The sequence below is a fragment of the Mirounga angustirostris genome, unplaced genomic scaffold (genome assembly GCF_029215605.1).
Source record: "Mirounga angustirostris isolate CCGP_5_RB_7025 unplaced genomic scaffold, mMirAng1.0.hap1 SCAF_11, whole genome shotgun sequence".
Classification (NCBI taxonomy): domain Eukaryota; kingdom Metazoa; phylum Chordata; class Mammalia; order Carnivora; family Phocidae; genus Mirounga; species Mirounga angustirostris.
In genome coordinates, this window is record NW_026991719.1 from 11,783,309 (window position 1) to 11,801,234 (window position 17,926).

A 17,926-nucleotide genomic window follows, 5' to 3' on the forward strand; every position below is an offset into this window, starting at 1 on the left:
AAGAACTGACGCCAGACCATTTCATTTTCTCTTCCTCCTGAGGTTTTTGGGGAGATAATGCTCCAATCTAAAATATGACCATCTGAACAAGACCATTTACTCTAAGGCAGTATTTAGTAAAGGGCCCCTCTTGGATGCCTCTCCAAGTGGATGTGTCCGATTGAAAGCATTAGACCACTTGCTCTCATGGTCTCATCCGTGACAAGGTCTGCCGGCAAAGCCCATCATGCGTTTCCCATTTCAAGTGTCAGTAAAGGTGGTGCCTCGGACTGGAATATGGGCGCTCTCCTTGACTGTGGAAGAGTTACAGCAAAATGGATAAAGAAGATGCCCTCCATTCTGGGTGAATTACCCAAAGATTCTATGTATCAATACCTTCCCTCGTTGGACAGTTCTCTTCCAGCCCTAACTCTTCAACGTGTGTCGGCGGGCCAATACAAGGGAAATCAACTTCTTGTTCATTTCCCTCACCTACAAAAATTAGATGAGGAAAATCCAGGTCTCCTCTTTCATTCTTGGCTATATTAGATTTTCAAAAATCTCTACAAACTATTGAAAAAGGCAAGCCAAAAAAAAAAAAAAAAAAAAAAAAACATTGCAAGAGCAGACTAAAGAAATCTTACTTACTAAATGCTTTATGCAAAAAATATGGGAGTTTCTCATAGCACTCAGGCAAATTAGAATGACGACCTCTATGAGAACTGGCTCCCTATAGTCTGGGGAAAGGCTGATGTGTGAGCAGACAGCCTTGTGTCACAGTATAAGCTGCGTCCATTTCACTGAATTACAGAACCAGGGAAGATCCGGTGCAGTTCCCAAGCCCAAGAACTGAGATCAACATACAGGGTTTCTGGACCCAGCTTAGTCCCGACCTACAGCTTCCTACCTAGAGAGTGCCAACATAGGAGAATCCGCGAACACAAGCATCTGGGAACACAAGAACACTGCCCTCTAAGAAGCCCGTCCTTTACTCAAGTCAGCCCAGTGACATTATAGGATGTTATTCAATCTTGTTCGGGCCTTAATCTTCATTTAAAACATGACTGTACTTTCTGTGTTATACACCAGAAAAGTTGGCCATCAGGAGCTCGGCTTTTTTGTAAGGTTCAAATGGATGTCTATGCTATTTCTGAGAGACCATCTTTAACTACGTTTGAGCATTACATTTGAGATGGGCACAAAAGGCCACTGAAGTAAGGGGTTAATTCACAGCATCCTTCACAGACGAAATCCTCTGTGGCACCACAGTTTCTCAGCCTCAGCACTACTGATATTTGGGGCCAGATAATTCTTTGTTGGGGGCACGCGGTTATCCAAAAGCATTGTAGGCTATCCAGGAGCACCTCTGCCCTCTGTCCACTCAATGCCAACACCCCCACTCCCATCCAGGGCTAACAACCAGATACGTCTCCAGACACTGCCACGTGTCCCCTATGGGTCAAAATCGCCAGCCCCCCTCCTCCCCTACCTTCTACCACATCCACTTAAGAACCACTGAGCCATAGCCAAATATAAAGAACAAAGGAAAATCAACTCCCCAAAATACTAGTGAATACAAATTAAATTTTGTACAGAACTTGAATTTTTAGAATTTCATATTTAAAAAAGCCCAGCCACGGGATGATACAATTTAACATCTCGCCATATTCTTTCAGGAACACGGAGAAGAGGCCTTTAAAAATCCTGTGCAAAAGTAAACACAGACCTGTGATACCCTGACTTTGCCAAAAATGAGTTTTGGCGTAAGATAAATCAGAACATACCAACGTAGAGGACTGCTTTCCACTGCTTCCAACAAAAGGGGTGGGAGAAGCTGGGCTTCTGTAAATGAAATCAAAATTCAAATTCCTTTTAAAATAGCTTACAAGATAGAAAGTGTAATTATGTAGTTTGCACACACAATAGCTTCTAGATGTATTCACTTGTCTCATGCGACAACTCCAGCGCAGGGAAAAACAGGGCTTGTGTGGATCAGGACACAGAGGCACAATTCAACTTGCTACTCCACGAGTAGAGACAACGTACTCTAGAAAGAAAAGATGACAGAGTAATTCATCATCTGAAGGACAGTTCCTATTTTACTAACAGACCAAGCAACACATCTAATGGCAGTGAAAGAGCAAGCAGACGAGGGAGGGGGTGGGAGTGGGGCACAGTTAAACGAGTAAAATCATATTCTCTTCATCAAAGAAGACAAACTCAGAAAATTGTCAAAATGTCATTTTGGTCTTTATTTTTGGACATGTAGTGTGTTTTCATAAACCAGTTTCATATGTGCTAGTTTTTGTAATATCAAAAGAAATACAATACATTTTTCATAAATTCCTCATCACTGCAAGTTCACTTTCAAATAAATGTAAGTAGCGGGGTCGAACAATATGGTTCCACATGTTGACCAGTGCAACACTGACAGTTACAATTAAGGTATCCAGGAAGCCTGAAAATTAAGATTTACTAGAACAAGCAAATTTACTTCCCTTTGTTAAAAACAAAGGACATAATTTTGATTTATAAATTACATATTTTACATGCAAGTTGACATCCCATTTCCATCTGAAATGAATGGCCATCTCAAAAATACGCTGAGAAACAAAAATGTAAGAACAAATAGTAGTATGCCCTTAAAAACTGCTGAAGCAAATAAATAAAAACACAGGTTAGTTTCTTGCTTTAGCGTGCATATTGGCACTGTTTATTTCATATTTACATAAATCAGTTTCTGTGCATTAAAAATCCCAATAAGATTTAATGGTTCGGGTCAGTCCATTTTTCTTTAACAAAAGATCCCTTAACTTCCAGGTTTTAAGAATCGCACTCGCGCATTTGTGTTTTGGCACAAAACACAAATCGTTATTTCTTACAGATCAGTGGCAACCGGTTAACAGGCATGTTAAGATACTTTTTAAAAAAGAAGTTTTATGAGCGTTGTCGTTAAAAACAAAAGGAAACCAATCCTGTACAGAACCCCAATACTGCCAGCAGCTTCCTAGTGCACCACAAGCACCTCTTTCTTTGGATTTCACAGTCCTTTATCACAAAAACGTACTCTAAGGAGTTCAAGGAGTTAATAAGACACACCATGTGGATAATCTGGGGTTTAAAAACCCATGGCTCTGGGCAACAACGATTACAGTTAACAACAGACAACCACAAAGAGACTGTGTTCCTACAATTTTCAGACTCAATTAGCTATAAATAGAACATACTGGGGTGAAGACTCCTGCACACTGACAAGACTTCTCAGACAACAGCTAGGCCACAAGTGAAGGGAAGTGACTTCTATCAAAGGTAGTGGAGGGGAGCAGCTGAGTTGGAGATGGCACAGCTCGTACGTTCTGCTCGGAAAACACGAAGGCATTTACAGAGGACTCAGTGATGCCGGGGAAGGCGCGGAGGGTTTCTCTGCACTGTCGCCAACAGTGGTATTCGTCCCTAGCATTCCAGAAGCAAGAAGCTTTTTCACACACACAAATTAAGACAAAGGCTCTACCTAGGAGAACACATACGACAAGATCGAAGAAGTAATCGGAGTCTGCCGACCATTTTTCCTGGCATTGAAAGCCTGAGCATTTTTGGCATGTTAGATAGTTTACCATTCCGTCAACTGTGACTACAAAGAAGTGAGCCATCTGAGCGATAAACAAAGAGCATCTGAATGTGCCCCTGGTCCTCAACAGCACGAAGTGTCTACTTCAATGTTCTACACACAGTAGGAGATGCTTAAAACATGCCAATAACTGATGGACCATCTTGCTCAAGAAACCTGCTGACGATCTGTAACACTGAGCGTACCAAATAAACGTCTTAAGAACATGACCTCAATGACTAAAATGTGTCTGAACAGGACTCAAAAAGAGTTCATATCGTTGTTGTACTTCCCGAAAGAAAACCTGTAAACATCTGGTGAATGTCTAATTGATGGTAGAACATTTAAAATTGGCCCAAAAATGCCCAGAAAACATTTGGCCCTTCAGCACCCAAAGCTCCCAAAATATAATTTTAAAACATCTCTGTTAGAGGGATTTCAGTAGTCTGAAAAATTTCATACCTGAGTGGCTTCAATGTTCTCTCCTAAGTCTTAAGTAAGTGCAAGGAGTTTCTACACTCAGGAATTGCATAAGTTTTTATCTTTCCTCAAAATAAAACATTGAATGATATAGAGGTAGCATAACTTACTAAATTAACTTTAAAAAAAAAGAAAAAAGCAAGGTTATTTTCCATCGTCTTACTAGAACTATTACAAATGTGTAAAACCTTACAATCCAGGCTTTCTTCTACCTGGGTTTAGACATCTCATTATTCTCGCCCCCTTTTTTACTGTAAGGATATTGATGAGTCCAGGCGCCCTTGGGCCCTGTGGCATCTATTGCGACATCGATGATAGAATCTGGAGTCATCCATCTCAGGAAAAGGAGGAATAGAAAGTTGAATACAGCCAACAAAGCAAAAATGCAGCCTGTTACTGGGCCACAGTGAGAGATGAGTCTGTCCAGTCGTTTGTCCATTGGTAACACAGCTTCTCCTGCCACGCGGTCGTACACCTGGCGGGAGAGAGGCCGAGAGTGAGCACTCTGACCCACAAGAAACAACGACCTGCACGGACCAGGGATGCTTTACAGATGCAAACAGGAGGCGCTTACATTTCGTTGCTGTTGTTTTAGTAAGGACGTGATTAATGAAATTAAAGTAATTATTGCCATGTGATTCAACACGTATGGAGTGCTGATCCTGGACAGAACACTGGGCTAGACACCGCATCACACAGAGACGAATATGCCAGGCTCCTGTCCCCTAGGGGATCACCATCAATTTTAACCAACTACGAGAATTCCAAAGTCCTGAGAAGTTGGAACCGCTTTTCGGGTCACCTCTGTCGAGGCCATAGTTAATTCAGCAGTGACTTCCTGAAGCAGGACTGGCCTTCTAAGATTCCTTGATTCGGCTGAGCAGCTCTCACGGCTAGCTGGCAGACATCAACCACCATCAGAGAGCTCTAATCTAGTGCGCTGCTGAGTACTGAGAGGCTCTTCTTTCCACAGCCACGGGAGGCCGTGTTGCTGAGCACGGATGGTGAGACTATACAGAACCATTTCGTGGACTCCAAATAAAAGGAAGGGGAAAAAGATGGGGGAAATTTTAGTAGATGGCATAGGTCAAACACTTTTGGCAAACAAAACAACGTTTACCACTGAGAACCGGTAGTAGGTGGCTTGCTGTTTGGAAGCGCTGCTAAGCACAAAATTCAGAAATATTTTAAAAACAAAGATCCGTAAACACACTTAGTTCCAACACATAAACGAGGCCAGCATTTATCTGTTTCGATTGCATTCGAGCATGACTTGTGGTCACTGTCACACAGTGGACCTGTGAGCCATCTCCTTTGGAACTCAGGAAGGCTGGGACGTGCAGGGCGAGCTCTACAGGCCAGCAGCCTCTGGAAAGGTACGGCTGTTTCCAGCTAGCTCTTCTACCCTCAAAACATCTGGGATACATTTCAGTCCGAATTATGCTGAGACTGGTGAATTAGAACAGTTGACAAAGTATGTTTCCAGCGTGAACTCCAATTTAATTTCTTCATCAATTTTCTAAATAAGCACAGTTAAACTACGGAGGAGGAGTTGAAAAGGATCGAAACAGCCTGTGCAGAACAGGTAGAATTAAGAGAGCAACTACAAATTCTCTATCGCCGCTTTTTATTTGTGGTATTTCCAATATCTGTCACGTGCATTCTGAATCCTAACTTACTATGTTCTCAGTCAGCCCAGAGATGCAAAAATCCTCTTCCCATAGATAATCAAGGTACTTAGCCAAGGTGATGCAAGAGTTTTGGGAAGGAGCCTGAATTAAACGTTTGCAAGTGTTAAAGTTGCCGCCATTGGACTAAGCAAAACCATGTATTTTCTAATAGACCGACATGCTTTTTAGAATCAGAAACAGCCTCAAGAAAACGTCTAAGAGTAGATTTTAGTTATCAGTTTGGCCTTTAAGGTTGTGACTTCTAGAAAATTTGGTAACTTCCTCTATGGCCACTTTAATGAAAGGTCTAGATGGCATTACTGCTATTTTCAGATGTCAAATGCAACGAGTTGACTAGAAACTCAGCCTAGCATACACCAAAAGTAGTACACAGTGCATTTCTTTTCATCTGAAGAGACTTCATATACTTAAGCAACAGAAAGGGTAAACCTATACAAGAAAAAGCAAACGTGTACGTGAAACGCCAAGAATTTAGACACAATCTTCAAATACCCTTTGCTTAGCACATGACATACTTTTTCAGTTCTTTCCGCAACATTCCTCCAGGTGTAGAAAGTCTTTACTACGTTATGGATATTTTCGGGAGCCGGCAATGCTCCTGACTTCAGCTGGGAAATCGCTTTTTCCAAACCCTCGCACAAGGACTTGACGGAAGGCTCACACAGAATGATAAGATTTTCTGGAAGTACTTCAGGAATTCCACCAACCCTGGTACTTACAACCTTAAAAAGAGAAAAAGAATATACAATACACCATAGTTCATATCTCAGGAAAATCAGCAAAACTAACTTAAATTAAAAGTCACTACAGAATGCATCTGCTTATTTTTCAGAATAACAAGTACAGGAACCCCAACATGTAAGCCCTCAAAGCTTTTTACCTGTAAACCACAACTGGCTGCTTCCACAATCGCCATGCAGAATGCTTCGGTAAGGGAAGTATTGAGAAAAATATGTCCTTGAACTAAGACATTTCTAACATCCTTGTGTTCTAAGGCTCCCAAGAGACGCACTCTGATTTTTGAAATGAAAGAAGAAGGGAGTGAAAATCATGCTAGAAAATAAATATCATTTAGAAGCCAAGTGTGCTATTCACATTATACTTAGATCACTGCTGGTTCTGATGTTTTCTACCGCAAAAGATTAATATCCCCAAATTCTGATCTAAAAGAGTCCTTTAAAGCTATTTGGTTAAAACTCATGCAGCTAACATATTTCTAACTTTTGTCACGCCTACAAATTTCATCTTCTCCAAAATTAGTTGGCATTTAGTGAAGATATTAATATACTTTGGTGAGTAATTATTAAAGAGTCATTTCTAAACAGAAAAAGGCCCCTTTTAAATTGACGCTTCACAGCAAATACCTTTCTAAGTTACTGAGAAAGAGAAGTATTTGAATCTGTGTGTGCAGGACAACTTACATGATTTGGGCCATGCTATACAAATCACAACTCAGCAAGGCTTGAAAATCTACAAACATTTCCAAAGTGGTTGTTTTGTGTGTGAGTGTGTGCGCGTGCACGTGCCTTCCAGGGTACTTCCAACCATTGCCCCTAAAAGTCAAATAATATTGGACTAACAAAAAAAATTAAATTGTGATTTGTTAAAATTAAGATTTCCCATTTTACACACTTTTTTAAAATAGGTCTCGTGTTACATTTTTTCATCAAGTGCATGTAGGAGAAGCTGCCCACTTAACAGACACATGTAACCAAAACTGAATTTAGGTAATATATTTTCTCACCCAAGACAATACAGAATCCATCAATACCTGTCATGGAGCTGGTACCTTTCTCGTACTTCTTCCAAAATGATTCTCTTAGGTCCCTCTCCTCCAATTATGAAATTTAAATCTGGGTATTTCTGACAGAGTTCAGGTATTATACCACTAAGCAAATCAGTCCCTGAAAATATAAAATAAAGTTGAATGTTGGAAATTGTTAACATTTAAACTTAAAAAAAAAAAACAACTCATCAGAACTGAGAAACCACTCACTTTGAAAAGTATTAGCTATGCCCTCCTTAAGTAGAGAAACTAACTCTCAAACCTTTCCTGGGAAGGTGGAGTGTCCAAACTACCAGTGGTATCCTAAGAGTTGCAATTCTTAAAGATACATACACTGACATCCATTGTTACCCAATACCCAGACTATTCTGTTTCATTCTGACGTAATATTCTTTAAGTTATTCACTTGTGTTTACACATCACCTACTTCTAAAAAAGGTATTTGACGTAGCTAGCATTTAAGTTTTCTACAGAGCCTGACAGCTGACTGGAGATCTAGGTCTTGTCCCAGCCATTTTATGAGCAAGTTCTTTGATTGTGGGAAAGTTTTCTGATATAGAAAATGAAGAGACCAAATGTATCTGAAGTCCAAGGTCTCTTTCAGCTACAAAATTTCTACATGTGTTCCACTTCCCACCACAGGAAGGGGCTAAGCAACAAAGTGTAACTGCAGCCTCCACTTTGTTGAGAAGGCAGTTTGTACAGAGGATCTTGTAAAGAACGAACGCCATAGTAGTAGTCAAAAAAAAATTTTTTTTTTAGTATCAGTCAAATTTAAGAGCAGTCTGTCCAAACCTGCCGTACATAGCCCACTTCCCTTGAAGGAGAGTAAATGAAGGTGGCAGGACCTCAACTGCCAGATCATTATAGTCCAGAGAACAGAAGGGTGCATCTTGGTTCCTTTCTTTAATGAAATACTTTTCTTATAATACGTAAACACAACCTCAGGTTAGAAAGCAGTAACATAAACCATGCCCTACCAGTCTGAAAGTGGCTATCTAAAGTGACAGCAATGTTGACACTATTTGGGAATTTAGTTCAGTAACAACTATCAATTGGACACATTCAAAAGTAAAAGTAAATGTAAAATAACCCAGTTAAAGTTTATTAAGAAATGCATACATACACAAGCACATACATAAGAATTGCACTTTTTCTATCAATCTTCCCAAGTACAGGCAGATGAATTATAAAAAAAGATGGTGGGAGAAATCATTTATGCGGGGTCATTTTTATTAAATAATTCAAAGTAAGGATTTAAGTAAACTCGGCCAGTATTTTCAAAATATGATTGCATTAGCAAACATAAATTCACATGCAGCTTTTCTGAATTGTGAAGGTTTCTCATTAAAATCTTAGCTATCTTTGTTTCGAGACAATTACAAAATCCATCAACTGGATTTCTACATAAACCAGAAGGTGGCTTAATGACTTTTAACATTTAGCTTCCTTTAATTCTTTCATTTTCTTTCTTTCCTTTCCTTCTCCCTTCTAATACAGAGGTTGAGAACCCATTCTTCAAATGAAAAATGCAACACATATAGAGTAATAATCATAACTGCTGATAACAACTAACATTTACTGAGTGGTTACTACATCGGGCTATGTCCCTTAAGTGCATTATGTCATTTAATCCTGACAACTACCTTATAAGAAACAGAAGTGATTAATATTATCAATGATCTATAACATTATTCTAAGAATAAAAGGTTTTCCCAAACAATAAAAGATACTCTCCTGCCTCTAAGAGGAGTCTAACACAATGGAACATACAAAAGGGCTTTCAATTGCCATAGTCACACAAAATAATGGACAAAGGAAAATCATGATTCAAACTGCTTTTAAAGCTCAGTCTAACAGTATTTCAAAGAATCTAATCAATCTACATATACCTAGAAGCTGGGCCAGAGGTGAGGGGAACAGGAGACCTTAACTCAAGAGCTGAACTCATGTTTGTCATCTCTGATACTTACTGTGTAACCTGAGCGAGTTACTTACCCTCTCTGAGACTCAGTTTCTTTGTCTGTTACATGCAGATAACATCTACCCTACAGTTGTTGGGTCAAGTGAGGTACTGTACCATGCACAGGCTTTATCAACTGCAGAATATAAATGGAAGTTGTCATTACCACCACAGCAGGAAGTGGGCTGTGCCTGCGCATGCACAGGGCACCGGGAAACCCTGACTGAGAGCAAAACAGGCTCTAGAGGAGGAAGGTAGCCAGAAAACCTGGGGGATAAGAACTGGGACTTATCCTCTCTCTCAATACGTGGCAGTGGGCCTTTGAGAACTGGTCCAAAGGAACACCTCCTAAGGAAATTAATTAATTAATAAGTAACGGACCAGAAATACAGCTACTCACTTTTGGGCTACGGATGTGGCCGTTCCTTCTGAGAATGTTACTTTTTACACGGTGCCTGGCATATGGAGAGGGTTCAGTATTTGTCAAAGTACTGAATTTGAGAACATGACAGGCCATACCTTCACTCTGTGGCTGGTGGTTAGCTCAGCTGGTTAAAATACCATCACTAGTGAAGTAAAGGTAACAGGTTTAATCTTTGTACAAATTGTTCATTTTGTTCTGATCCTTGACCATGCGTGCATCACACGCTTGCTCGGCTAGCTATCTCACGAAGATATACTGTGTGATTAAAAGACAAACTAGGCACATTTTCTAAGTTACAACAAACACATCACCAATATCCCAAGAGGGATTCAAACAGAGAATGCTGGTCCATTCACATCTTCTTGATTCAGGAATGAAAGCACATCACAAGAGCATGCCTTCACCCCAGAAAATGCAGTTCAGCAGTTTTCCCACCAACCTCTGCTTAAGTGGATTGCTGGATCAACCAAGGCTCTGTTCCAAATATAAAGCCTACTGACCAAGGCCCATGCGTGGATTTCAGGCCGGTCCCTAGCACACCGGGACGCTGCTGATCCCACCGCTGAGCTTCGTGCTTACCAACAATCAGCTGCATTTGTCCACGTGTTTGATGCCAGTTACACTTCTTATTGCATTGGGTAATTTAGTTAAACAGCACATAAACTGACAGAATAAGTTTCTATGAAACTAAGCTGAATGGTTCGAAAAATCCAACAAAGCAAGGTTACGGAAAAAAGCTCTAGTCAGATCAGGGGTTATCTTAAACCACTGTATAAAATAGAAGTACATTATTTCATATACCATTACATTCTCACCCCGCTTAAAAAAAAAAAAAAACCTAAAGTGGCAACTATAAATTATGCTTTTTGAAGGAGATTGTGCCAGAAAGTTGACGCAGCTCCAAGTGGTAGACCAGTAGTCTTACGCCTGCAAGCCGACATCAGACTGTTGGCAACTCCGTGCACGTTAATAACATTTTGAGTCAAATTCAAGTATTTAAGGAAGGGTACATGTTATTTTTTTAATAATTCCCTACTTGAAGTGACAATTTTGATTACTGGACAGGTTTTCAAATACCATCCAGAAGACCAGTTAGGTTTTGAATAATCAGACTGTTCCAAGCTTCTAGTACCCGAGGCTCTACGAATGCTACTGCGGTGTCCAGTAAGTGCTGCGGAGGCACTAAAAAAAAAAATCCTCCTTGGTAACGGCAGACACTTATCAAATACCAACTGGCCTAAGTACTTCAGAGGAACCATCACCGAACCCTCACAAGATTCCCCTTGTTGCCCAAATCATACAAAGGAAAAAACTGAGACTCAGAGACGTTAAGTAGCTTGTCCTCAATCACACAACGGGATGCAGCCAGGATCAGACTCCAGGCTGTCTAATCCCCCTGCCTTCACTACTTACTTGCCTACATGTTCTTAATGTCTCAATCTGTGACTAAATGAAACAGACAAGCTGCAAAACAGCCATGTGTGGGACAAGCTCATTGATTTTGAGGATATGCATAAAACACAGGAGAATTGTAAATCAAAATATTCCTAAGGGTCATCCCTGAATAGTACAGTTACAGCTGATTTTAGTTTTCACCCCTGTGCTTTTTCTGAGTTTTTAAAATACCTGCAATGAAAGACATGACTTTTGCCATCAGAAAGGGCTACACGGTGGGCTCAGCCTTTTACTTCTTACCACACATACACGGCTGTTTTAACTTTAAAAAGACCTGACCTATTAAACAACATCAGATCACGGTTTTTATTTTTAAGTAACTATTAAAGCATCAAAGGTGGGGGGAGCGGGAAGCATTCACCACCATTCCAAAAATTTCTTTTTGGATGTATAAGACAATATTAGACCTTTCTTTGCTATATTTAATGCAGAAGTAGTTATAAAACCATAGAACAAAACGAAAAGCCAAACAATCATTACATTCAAGTATTCAACAGCTTTCTACAAGAAAAAAAAAGTCTGTGCAGTGCAATTGTAGCTATCATTTCATTACCTTTTCTGTAAACAAGTCTGCTGACAACAACAATAGTTATTATACTATCATGCCTTCTAAATGGGTCTGGAGTGAAGTCAGTAGGATCTACAGCATTAGGAATGACGGACACTATTTCAGGATTCAGTGCTGCTCTTAGCACAGTGTTTTCCTTACTAGTGTAAGAGACACAAATTATGTGGTTTGTGTCACAAAGAGACACAGTTAGAAGCTTGTTTGTGAGCACCGAGCTGACATCAGCAAATCCGAAAAGGGAATGGTCCGTGAAGACTGTCTGGAGCCCCATTGTCTTGGCGTGGAAGAGGGCATCATGGGCCATGGCAGAAAAAGAACTATGTGAATGGATTATTGTGACTCTCTCCCGAACAAATATGCACCTGAGCAACGGCAGACTATGAAAGAGGGTCGTGGCTGTAGATTGGTTGTACATGACTTTCAGAGGCAAGTAATAGACTTTGAGGCCATTAGTGAGGTAACGGATGCCTTTCCGATTTCCATAAGCATGGGTGACAATGATCACTTTGTGCCCTCTTTCAATCAGGCACTGAGAGAGCTGGTAAATGTGGCTTTCCACGCCTCCCATGTTAGGGTAGAAAAAGTCCGACACCATGCATATGTTATGGGTGCGGGTCCTACATGTTGACAGACTTCCAGGGCTAACACGGGAGCGCACAGCTGAGGGAGGCTGGCCATGCCCACCTCCTCCTCTATAGGCCATGCTGAGATGGTTTAGGCATCTGTCCTCAGTGCAACTCGGTTATGTGTCGTCTAGTACCTGAAAGAGAGAGTAAAACAAGATCTCAGCTCAGAGACAAAATACATTACCTTTTCCAAATCCAGATATAAACGCTGTTTTATGCTAATGTAAATTTGCTAGCTTTCCCCCGAGAAATAAAACACAAGCATATAATGAAATTACTCACCTGACATTTACTTGCTTAGCATTTACTCTGTGCTATACAACAAAACTAGATTGCACAATGCCCTTACATTTTAATTTTGCTTTAAAAATACTGCTACACATAATTTTTAAAAATTAGTTTGTTACATCACAGTAGAGAAGAATGTGCTATGCTAACAAACCAGTTCATTCCAATAATTAAATATATGGTTCTTTCCAGAAAAAGTTTGCCAACCCTGCTCTAGAGCTTAGCCACTGATGCAACGAATCTCATACAATTTTGCTATTCACTGTGTGGCTTATACTAAAATATACCTGGAGCTAGAAGTGTCTTTTTGACAGTAGCTTTTTCAAGTATCACCTACAGCACAGGCTGCTGACACCCATCTACGTTTTCCTCTTCCTTATTCAAGGATGGCGATAAACTGCTTTCATTTTCTTAACCTTTCTTTCAGTTAAGTAGGCCTTTCTTCCAGAAGTGTCCCTCTCTTTGGTTTGAAGTCTAAAGATAAAGGCTCAATTCGAGATGGAGTGGATCTGGGGCCATTTTCTACATCTAACGTAGGAAATATTGATCTCAGGGGTCCTCTAGATCCTCATCAGCACAAAATGCCCACTCAGTACTCAGTACTATCACAGATTCTTACTTTTAAAGCCAAAGCGTGTCCTGGAAAGCTAGTGAAAATCTTCCTCAGATTGACAAATGAGATCCCCACACTTCCGGAAACTGAACTACATAATGGAAAGCCATCCTAAGGTCTGAGTTTCTGATTTCACCTGCAAACTCAGGAAATGCAAAGTAACAGCCTGTGTAAACCCTTAATTATCTCTTCTTGCCAACAAAATCATCTATAGTTTAAATATATTCTCAGAAATACTCAATAAGTGTTTGTTGACCTGAATTTACTAATTAAGATTCAAGATTACCAAATATTGCGATTCTTCAGTTTTGTACTTTTAAGTGGTTTCAGTAACATTTTCTTACTGTGGTTTGTCACCTAAACATGAATTTCCGGTTGTATTCAATTTAAAAATATGACTGATTTTTTAAAAAGGGTAAAGAACCACATGAAATTATCTGAAGTTTTGTCATTAACCTGCAAACGTTCTGTGAGAAGTCAGCCTACTTCCATCGGGTTATCACACCTAACATCTTTATGGCGTAAAAGCTGAACAAACGGAACCACCATAGAATCTTAGATTTTAAAGCCGACGAGAGGCTTGGAGATCCAGGAATACCTCCCTCGCTTTACAAATGAGAAGCCGAACAAGTTGAGTGATTTGCCCAAGGTCTCCACCCAGCCACTAAAGTGGCAAATGCGAGATGGCCGTAAATTTACACCCACCATGGCCAACGAGTCCCTGGGCAGTCAGCAGCAGAGGCTCCCAAAGAGCTTTAGGGAGACCCTGCGGGGGCGTGGGTCAAGAGGACGGTGCTTCCACACCCACACCCTGGGCAATTCCCCGGCTTCACTCACTGAGAGGTCACCGGAGAGCGCCAGGGCCAAGGAAGGGACGACCCTGCTCAATCAGCGACCCCGCTGGAGTCAAGCAGGGTCTCGCCAGGCCCAAAAGGAGGAGGATGGCCAGACAGTGGGCAGGGGTCTGAGGCTGGGGGTCCCAGAGCCCTTCACCCTGCCCGCCTCAGTCTCGGCGGAACCGGCTCCAGTGCGGCCGCCCCAGCGCCCCTCAGCCCCACTCGACTCCAGAGGCTCTCGACCCCGACTTCCGAGCTTCTAAGCCTCGCCAGGTTCGCCCCTTCCATCGCCGGCCACACTCCCACGGGTGCAGCCCAGTCCCATCCGGAAGCGGCCGAGAGTGCCGGCGCAGGGTCAGACGCGCACTTACCGGCGAGTCCCATGGCCGCCAGTGTCCGGACCTCCCGCGGCTGCAGCCAGAGTCCCACCCCGCTACCCCGAAACACCAATCCGAGGCGTCCGCGCCCGAGCGCCGCGCCCCCGAGGCGGCCAATCGCAAAGATGCGCTGGCATCACGTGCAGGAGCGCCGCTCAGTCCCCACCCTTCAGCGCGCGATGTAACGTCAGCGCGCGTAGGCACATGTTTTCGCAATGTTGGGGAGGACTAGTTTTCTCTGCATCGAAAGTAGTAATCCTCGGTTTAACCTTTTAGATGAATTCTTAGTGTCGCGAATCTCTAGAAACCGTCCCTTGTCTCTTCTGACACAAGCAGCCTACCAGGAGCTTTCCTCAGGGTAAAGTCAGAAATCCCAGCGTGACTCGCAGCGAGCCTTTAGGGCTGCTGGGAGTTGTAGTCTGGTGGCCTTTGGAAGCGAAGCCGAACTTAGAAAACTCACTCCCAGGATGCACCGCACTTTTAAACCTGAATTCTGCGGAAGGTCGGGTGGGTTCGCGTCTTGGTTGCCTAGTTACAGCGTCTGTTTTCTGGAAGCCCGTTCTCACTGGCTTCGAATTGGAGAGACTTTTGGGGCGGAAGGCTACCGGGGTCGTGGTGGCGTTGTGTTTGTGGTTTTCTTGTGCCGCAGCAGAACGATGCTTGTTCTTAGCCACCCTGCTAGGGTTGCCTGATGTAGCAAATAAAAATACACAGATAAAGAGTAAAATAAAATCAAATTTTATAAAAATTTGAATTTCAAATAAACACTCTTTATACAAGTATATCCCAAACATTGGAGACCTTACTAAAAAATTACTCGTTGTTGATCTGAAATTCAAACTTAACTGGGTATCTTATATTTTATCAGGCACTCCGAAGAAAAAAAATCCAAGGTCTGACCTGAAATATCAATTCCCACTCAGACTGGTTCAACTGGCTATGGTGGTGCTTGGCCAGGAGGCTAATGAATCCGTGGAAGTGGTCTGATGACCCTCCACCCCTTCCATTTGGTGCTTGGAGTTCCCCCAGCTCTGCCATGCATACACTTTGGAAGAGCAGATGCCTTCCTGAACTCTATCTTCTTGGGATCTCACATGGACTTCTTTCTGAAAACTGGCAATTGAATTTTCTTGTTAAATGTCTGCCCTCCTGGCCAGATAGTAAGCTGAGGCAGGGTTTGTTCCTGGTAATAGACATTGAATAAGTTTTAGTTGTATTAATGAATTTTTTTTATCCAATACCAGTACAGTCCCAGTACAAACATATTATATACCCAATAAAATGTATTAAAAATATTTTATGGAGTGTGCCATATAAAAATTACAGTTCAGGGGTACCTGGGTGGCTCAGTCCATTAAGCGTCTGACTCTTGGTTTTGACTCAGGTCTTGATCTCATGGGTCGTGCAATTGAGCCCAGCGTCTGGCTCAGCGCTGGGCGGGGGAGAGAGAGTCTGCTTGAAGATTCTCTCTCTCTGCCCCTTCTCTCTCTCTCCCTCCCTCCCTCTAAAACTAAATAAATCTTTTTTAAAAATTACAGTTCAGTGATATAATTCAAAGAGCATTTTGATTGTAGGATTTGAAGTGTATCAGTGAGTTAACTTTAATGAGTTGAAGTTATTTAAGTCAAGTAGGAATAGATACGCTGCACTAATATTGAAGCATCAGAGAATAAAGATAATGAAGGCTCAAGGATACTTATTCAAGCTTAATAAGTTGCAGTTGGTTGCCCAGATCGCACCAACACTACCAGATGCTACAGCATTGCTTTGGTCTCCTTTTCATTTTTGCGATAGGTTTTAAGACACAGGGTGTGGGCAGAGACCCTGGAAAGTATAGTAAGCCCATTTCTTGATCCCCTGGTTTGCCAGTGCCATAGTTCTAATCACAATACCCATTTGAAATTCTAAGATCCTAATGCCAATATTCCTTCAAAAGAGTTGTGATCTTTTTTCAAAACAGAATATTTTCTACCTTTATCATCAAACATTTACTGAGTGCCGACTCCGTGGAAGGCTTTGTGGGGAATACAAGGAATATTAAACATAGTCCCTATGTTTTAAAAGTTTTTTTAAATCCTTCCTAGCTTTTATATACCTTTTGCAATAGTAAAAAACAATCCAGTTTCCTTGAAATGTTCTTTGTGTTTTAAATACTGTAGGACAGGCTGACCTTTATAAATAATTAATAAAGGCACACTGTTGCTGAGTCTCTGTGGCGGGGGAGAGGGCTGAGAAAACTACAGGCTGTTCCAGTGAAGTGTATAGGTTCTGGCAGTCTGAAAACATTGAAATTCATTCATCATGCTCCAGTCTCTGACCTAGGCACTGAGCATTAAAGGCAAATAAATCATAATTCTGCACATGGCTCACAATCTCATGTGGGTATGAGACTCTATTTATAGTCAGTTAAAATTTAAGGCTACTTTCTAAAAGTCAAAGCAAAGTTGTAGCATCAGGATTAAGTTATAAAACTAGGGATAATTCTAATTATAGTGTGCTGCTTAAATGTATGGAATCAAGGTATGCTTTTAGAGAATTTTCTTAGAAACTACTAAAATTAAAGTAAAATACTTACAGGCAGTGTATTCTGATTACACTTAGTAAAATATGAGGGCAGTCAGTACCAGTTGTGGTATAAAATGGCCTATAAATGGAGAAGGTATAAAATAAACGTCGATATCCCCTTCCCTTGAAATCGAGCTCTTTGTAAATTCAACTCCAAGCTCCCTTGGATAATTTTGGAGTGGGAAGGCCACATATTTGTATCGAGAGCCTCCTATCTATATACAAGACACGAGGCAGGGAAATTCTGGCACGAGCTTTACACCCAAGGAACCAAGACGGAGTTAAGGCATACCTGTGAGAAGAGGTAGGAAGTGATAAGCACTGTAAGAGAACTACAAGAAAAACACTGGGAGTTCAGAGGGAAAGAGTATTTCTAGCTGCCAGCATTCAGCGTAGAAGTAAAAGGTGCTCATGCAACTGTTGGGAGCAAGATCATTCCAAGAACAATAGGAACAAGGTAGAGAGACAGGTGCTGACTGTCCAGTGTATACTACTGTGGTTATGCAGGGGATGAGGGCGGGGGGGGGGGGAGGATTCAGACAGGACAACGGTGGCATTTCCAGCAAAAGTTGAAGCAAACTGGTGGAGGATCTTCCTGAGGAAAATGGACTTGATGTTGAGCCAGACTTGCAGCCGAAATAATATTTTCAATTAACATCTTGAGACGA

General features: G+C 41.5%; 1 protein-coding gene across 5 annotated transcripts; it reads right to left on the reverse strand.

The window, feature by feature from the left end:
- Positions 1 to 1,825: 1,825 nt before the first annotated feature.
- Positions 1,826 to 15,441, reverse strand: PIGA (phosphatidylinositol glycan anchor biosynthesis class A). 5 transcript variants are annotated; one of them, XM_064573766.1, is made up of 7 exons: positions 14,688 to 15,441; positions 11,939 to 12,713; positions 7,529 to 7,661; positions 7,179 to 7,310; positions 6,638 to 6,770; positions 6,273 to 6,479; positions 1,826 to 2,026 (listed from the first exon to the last, which is right to left on the reverse strand). In XM_064573766.1, exons 2-7 carry the CDS (start codon positions 12,654 to 12,656, stop codon positions 2,000 to 2,002), a joined length of 1,350 nt encoding a protein of 449 aa, XP_064429836.1. In that variant the 5' UTR covers positions 12,657 to 12,713; positions 14,688 to 15,441; the 3' UTR covers positions 1,826 to 1,999. The 5 variants fall into 5 exon arrangements, with proteins under 5 accessions (XP_064429836.1, XP_064429833.1, XP_064429835.1 ...); XM_064573763.1 differs by lacking the exon at positions 1,826 to 2,026 and adding an exon at positions 2,208 to 4,541 and having other exon boundaries at positions 14,688 to 15,438; XM_064573765.1 differs by lacking the exons at positions 1,826 to 2,026; positions 14,688 to 15,441 and adding exons at positions 2,208 to 4,541; positions 14,318 to 14,677.
- Between the last annotated feature and the right edge of the window lie 2,485 nt (positions 15,442 to 17,926).

What these genes read in the sequence shown, in the direction of transcription:
- PIGA (XM_064573763.1), bottom strand. Translation starts at nt 12,656, where the DNA reads ATGGCCTATAGAGGAGGAGGTGGGCATGGCCAGCCTCCCTCAGCTGTG. An exon ending in CAGCCAGTTGTGGTTTACAG is followed by an intron (nt 6,480 to 6,637) that starts GTAAAAAGCTTT and finishes TCTCTTTTTAAG; the next exon opens with GTTGTAAGTACCAGGGTTGG. An exon ending in TTGCGGAAAGAACTGAAAAA is followed by an intron (nt 4,542 to 6,272) that starts GTATGTCATGTG and finishes CTCTCCCGCCAG; the next exon opens with GTGTACGACCGCGTGGCAGG.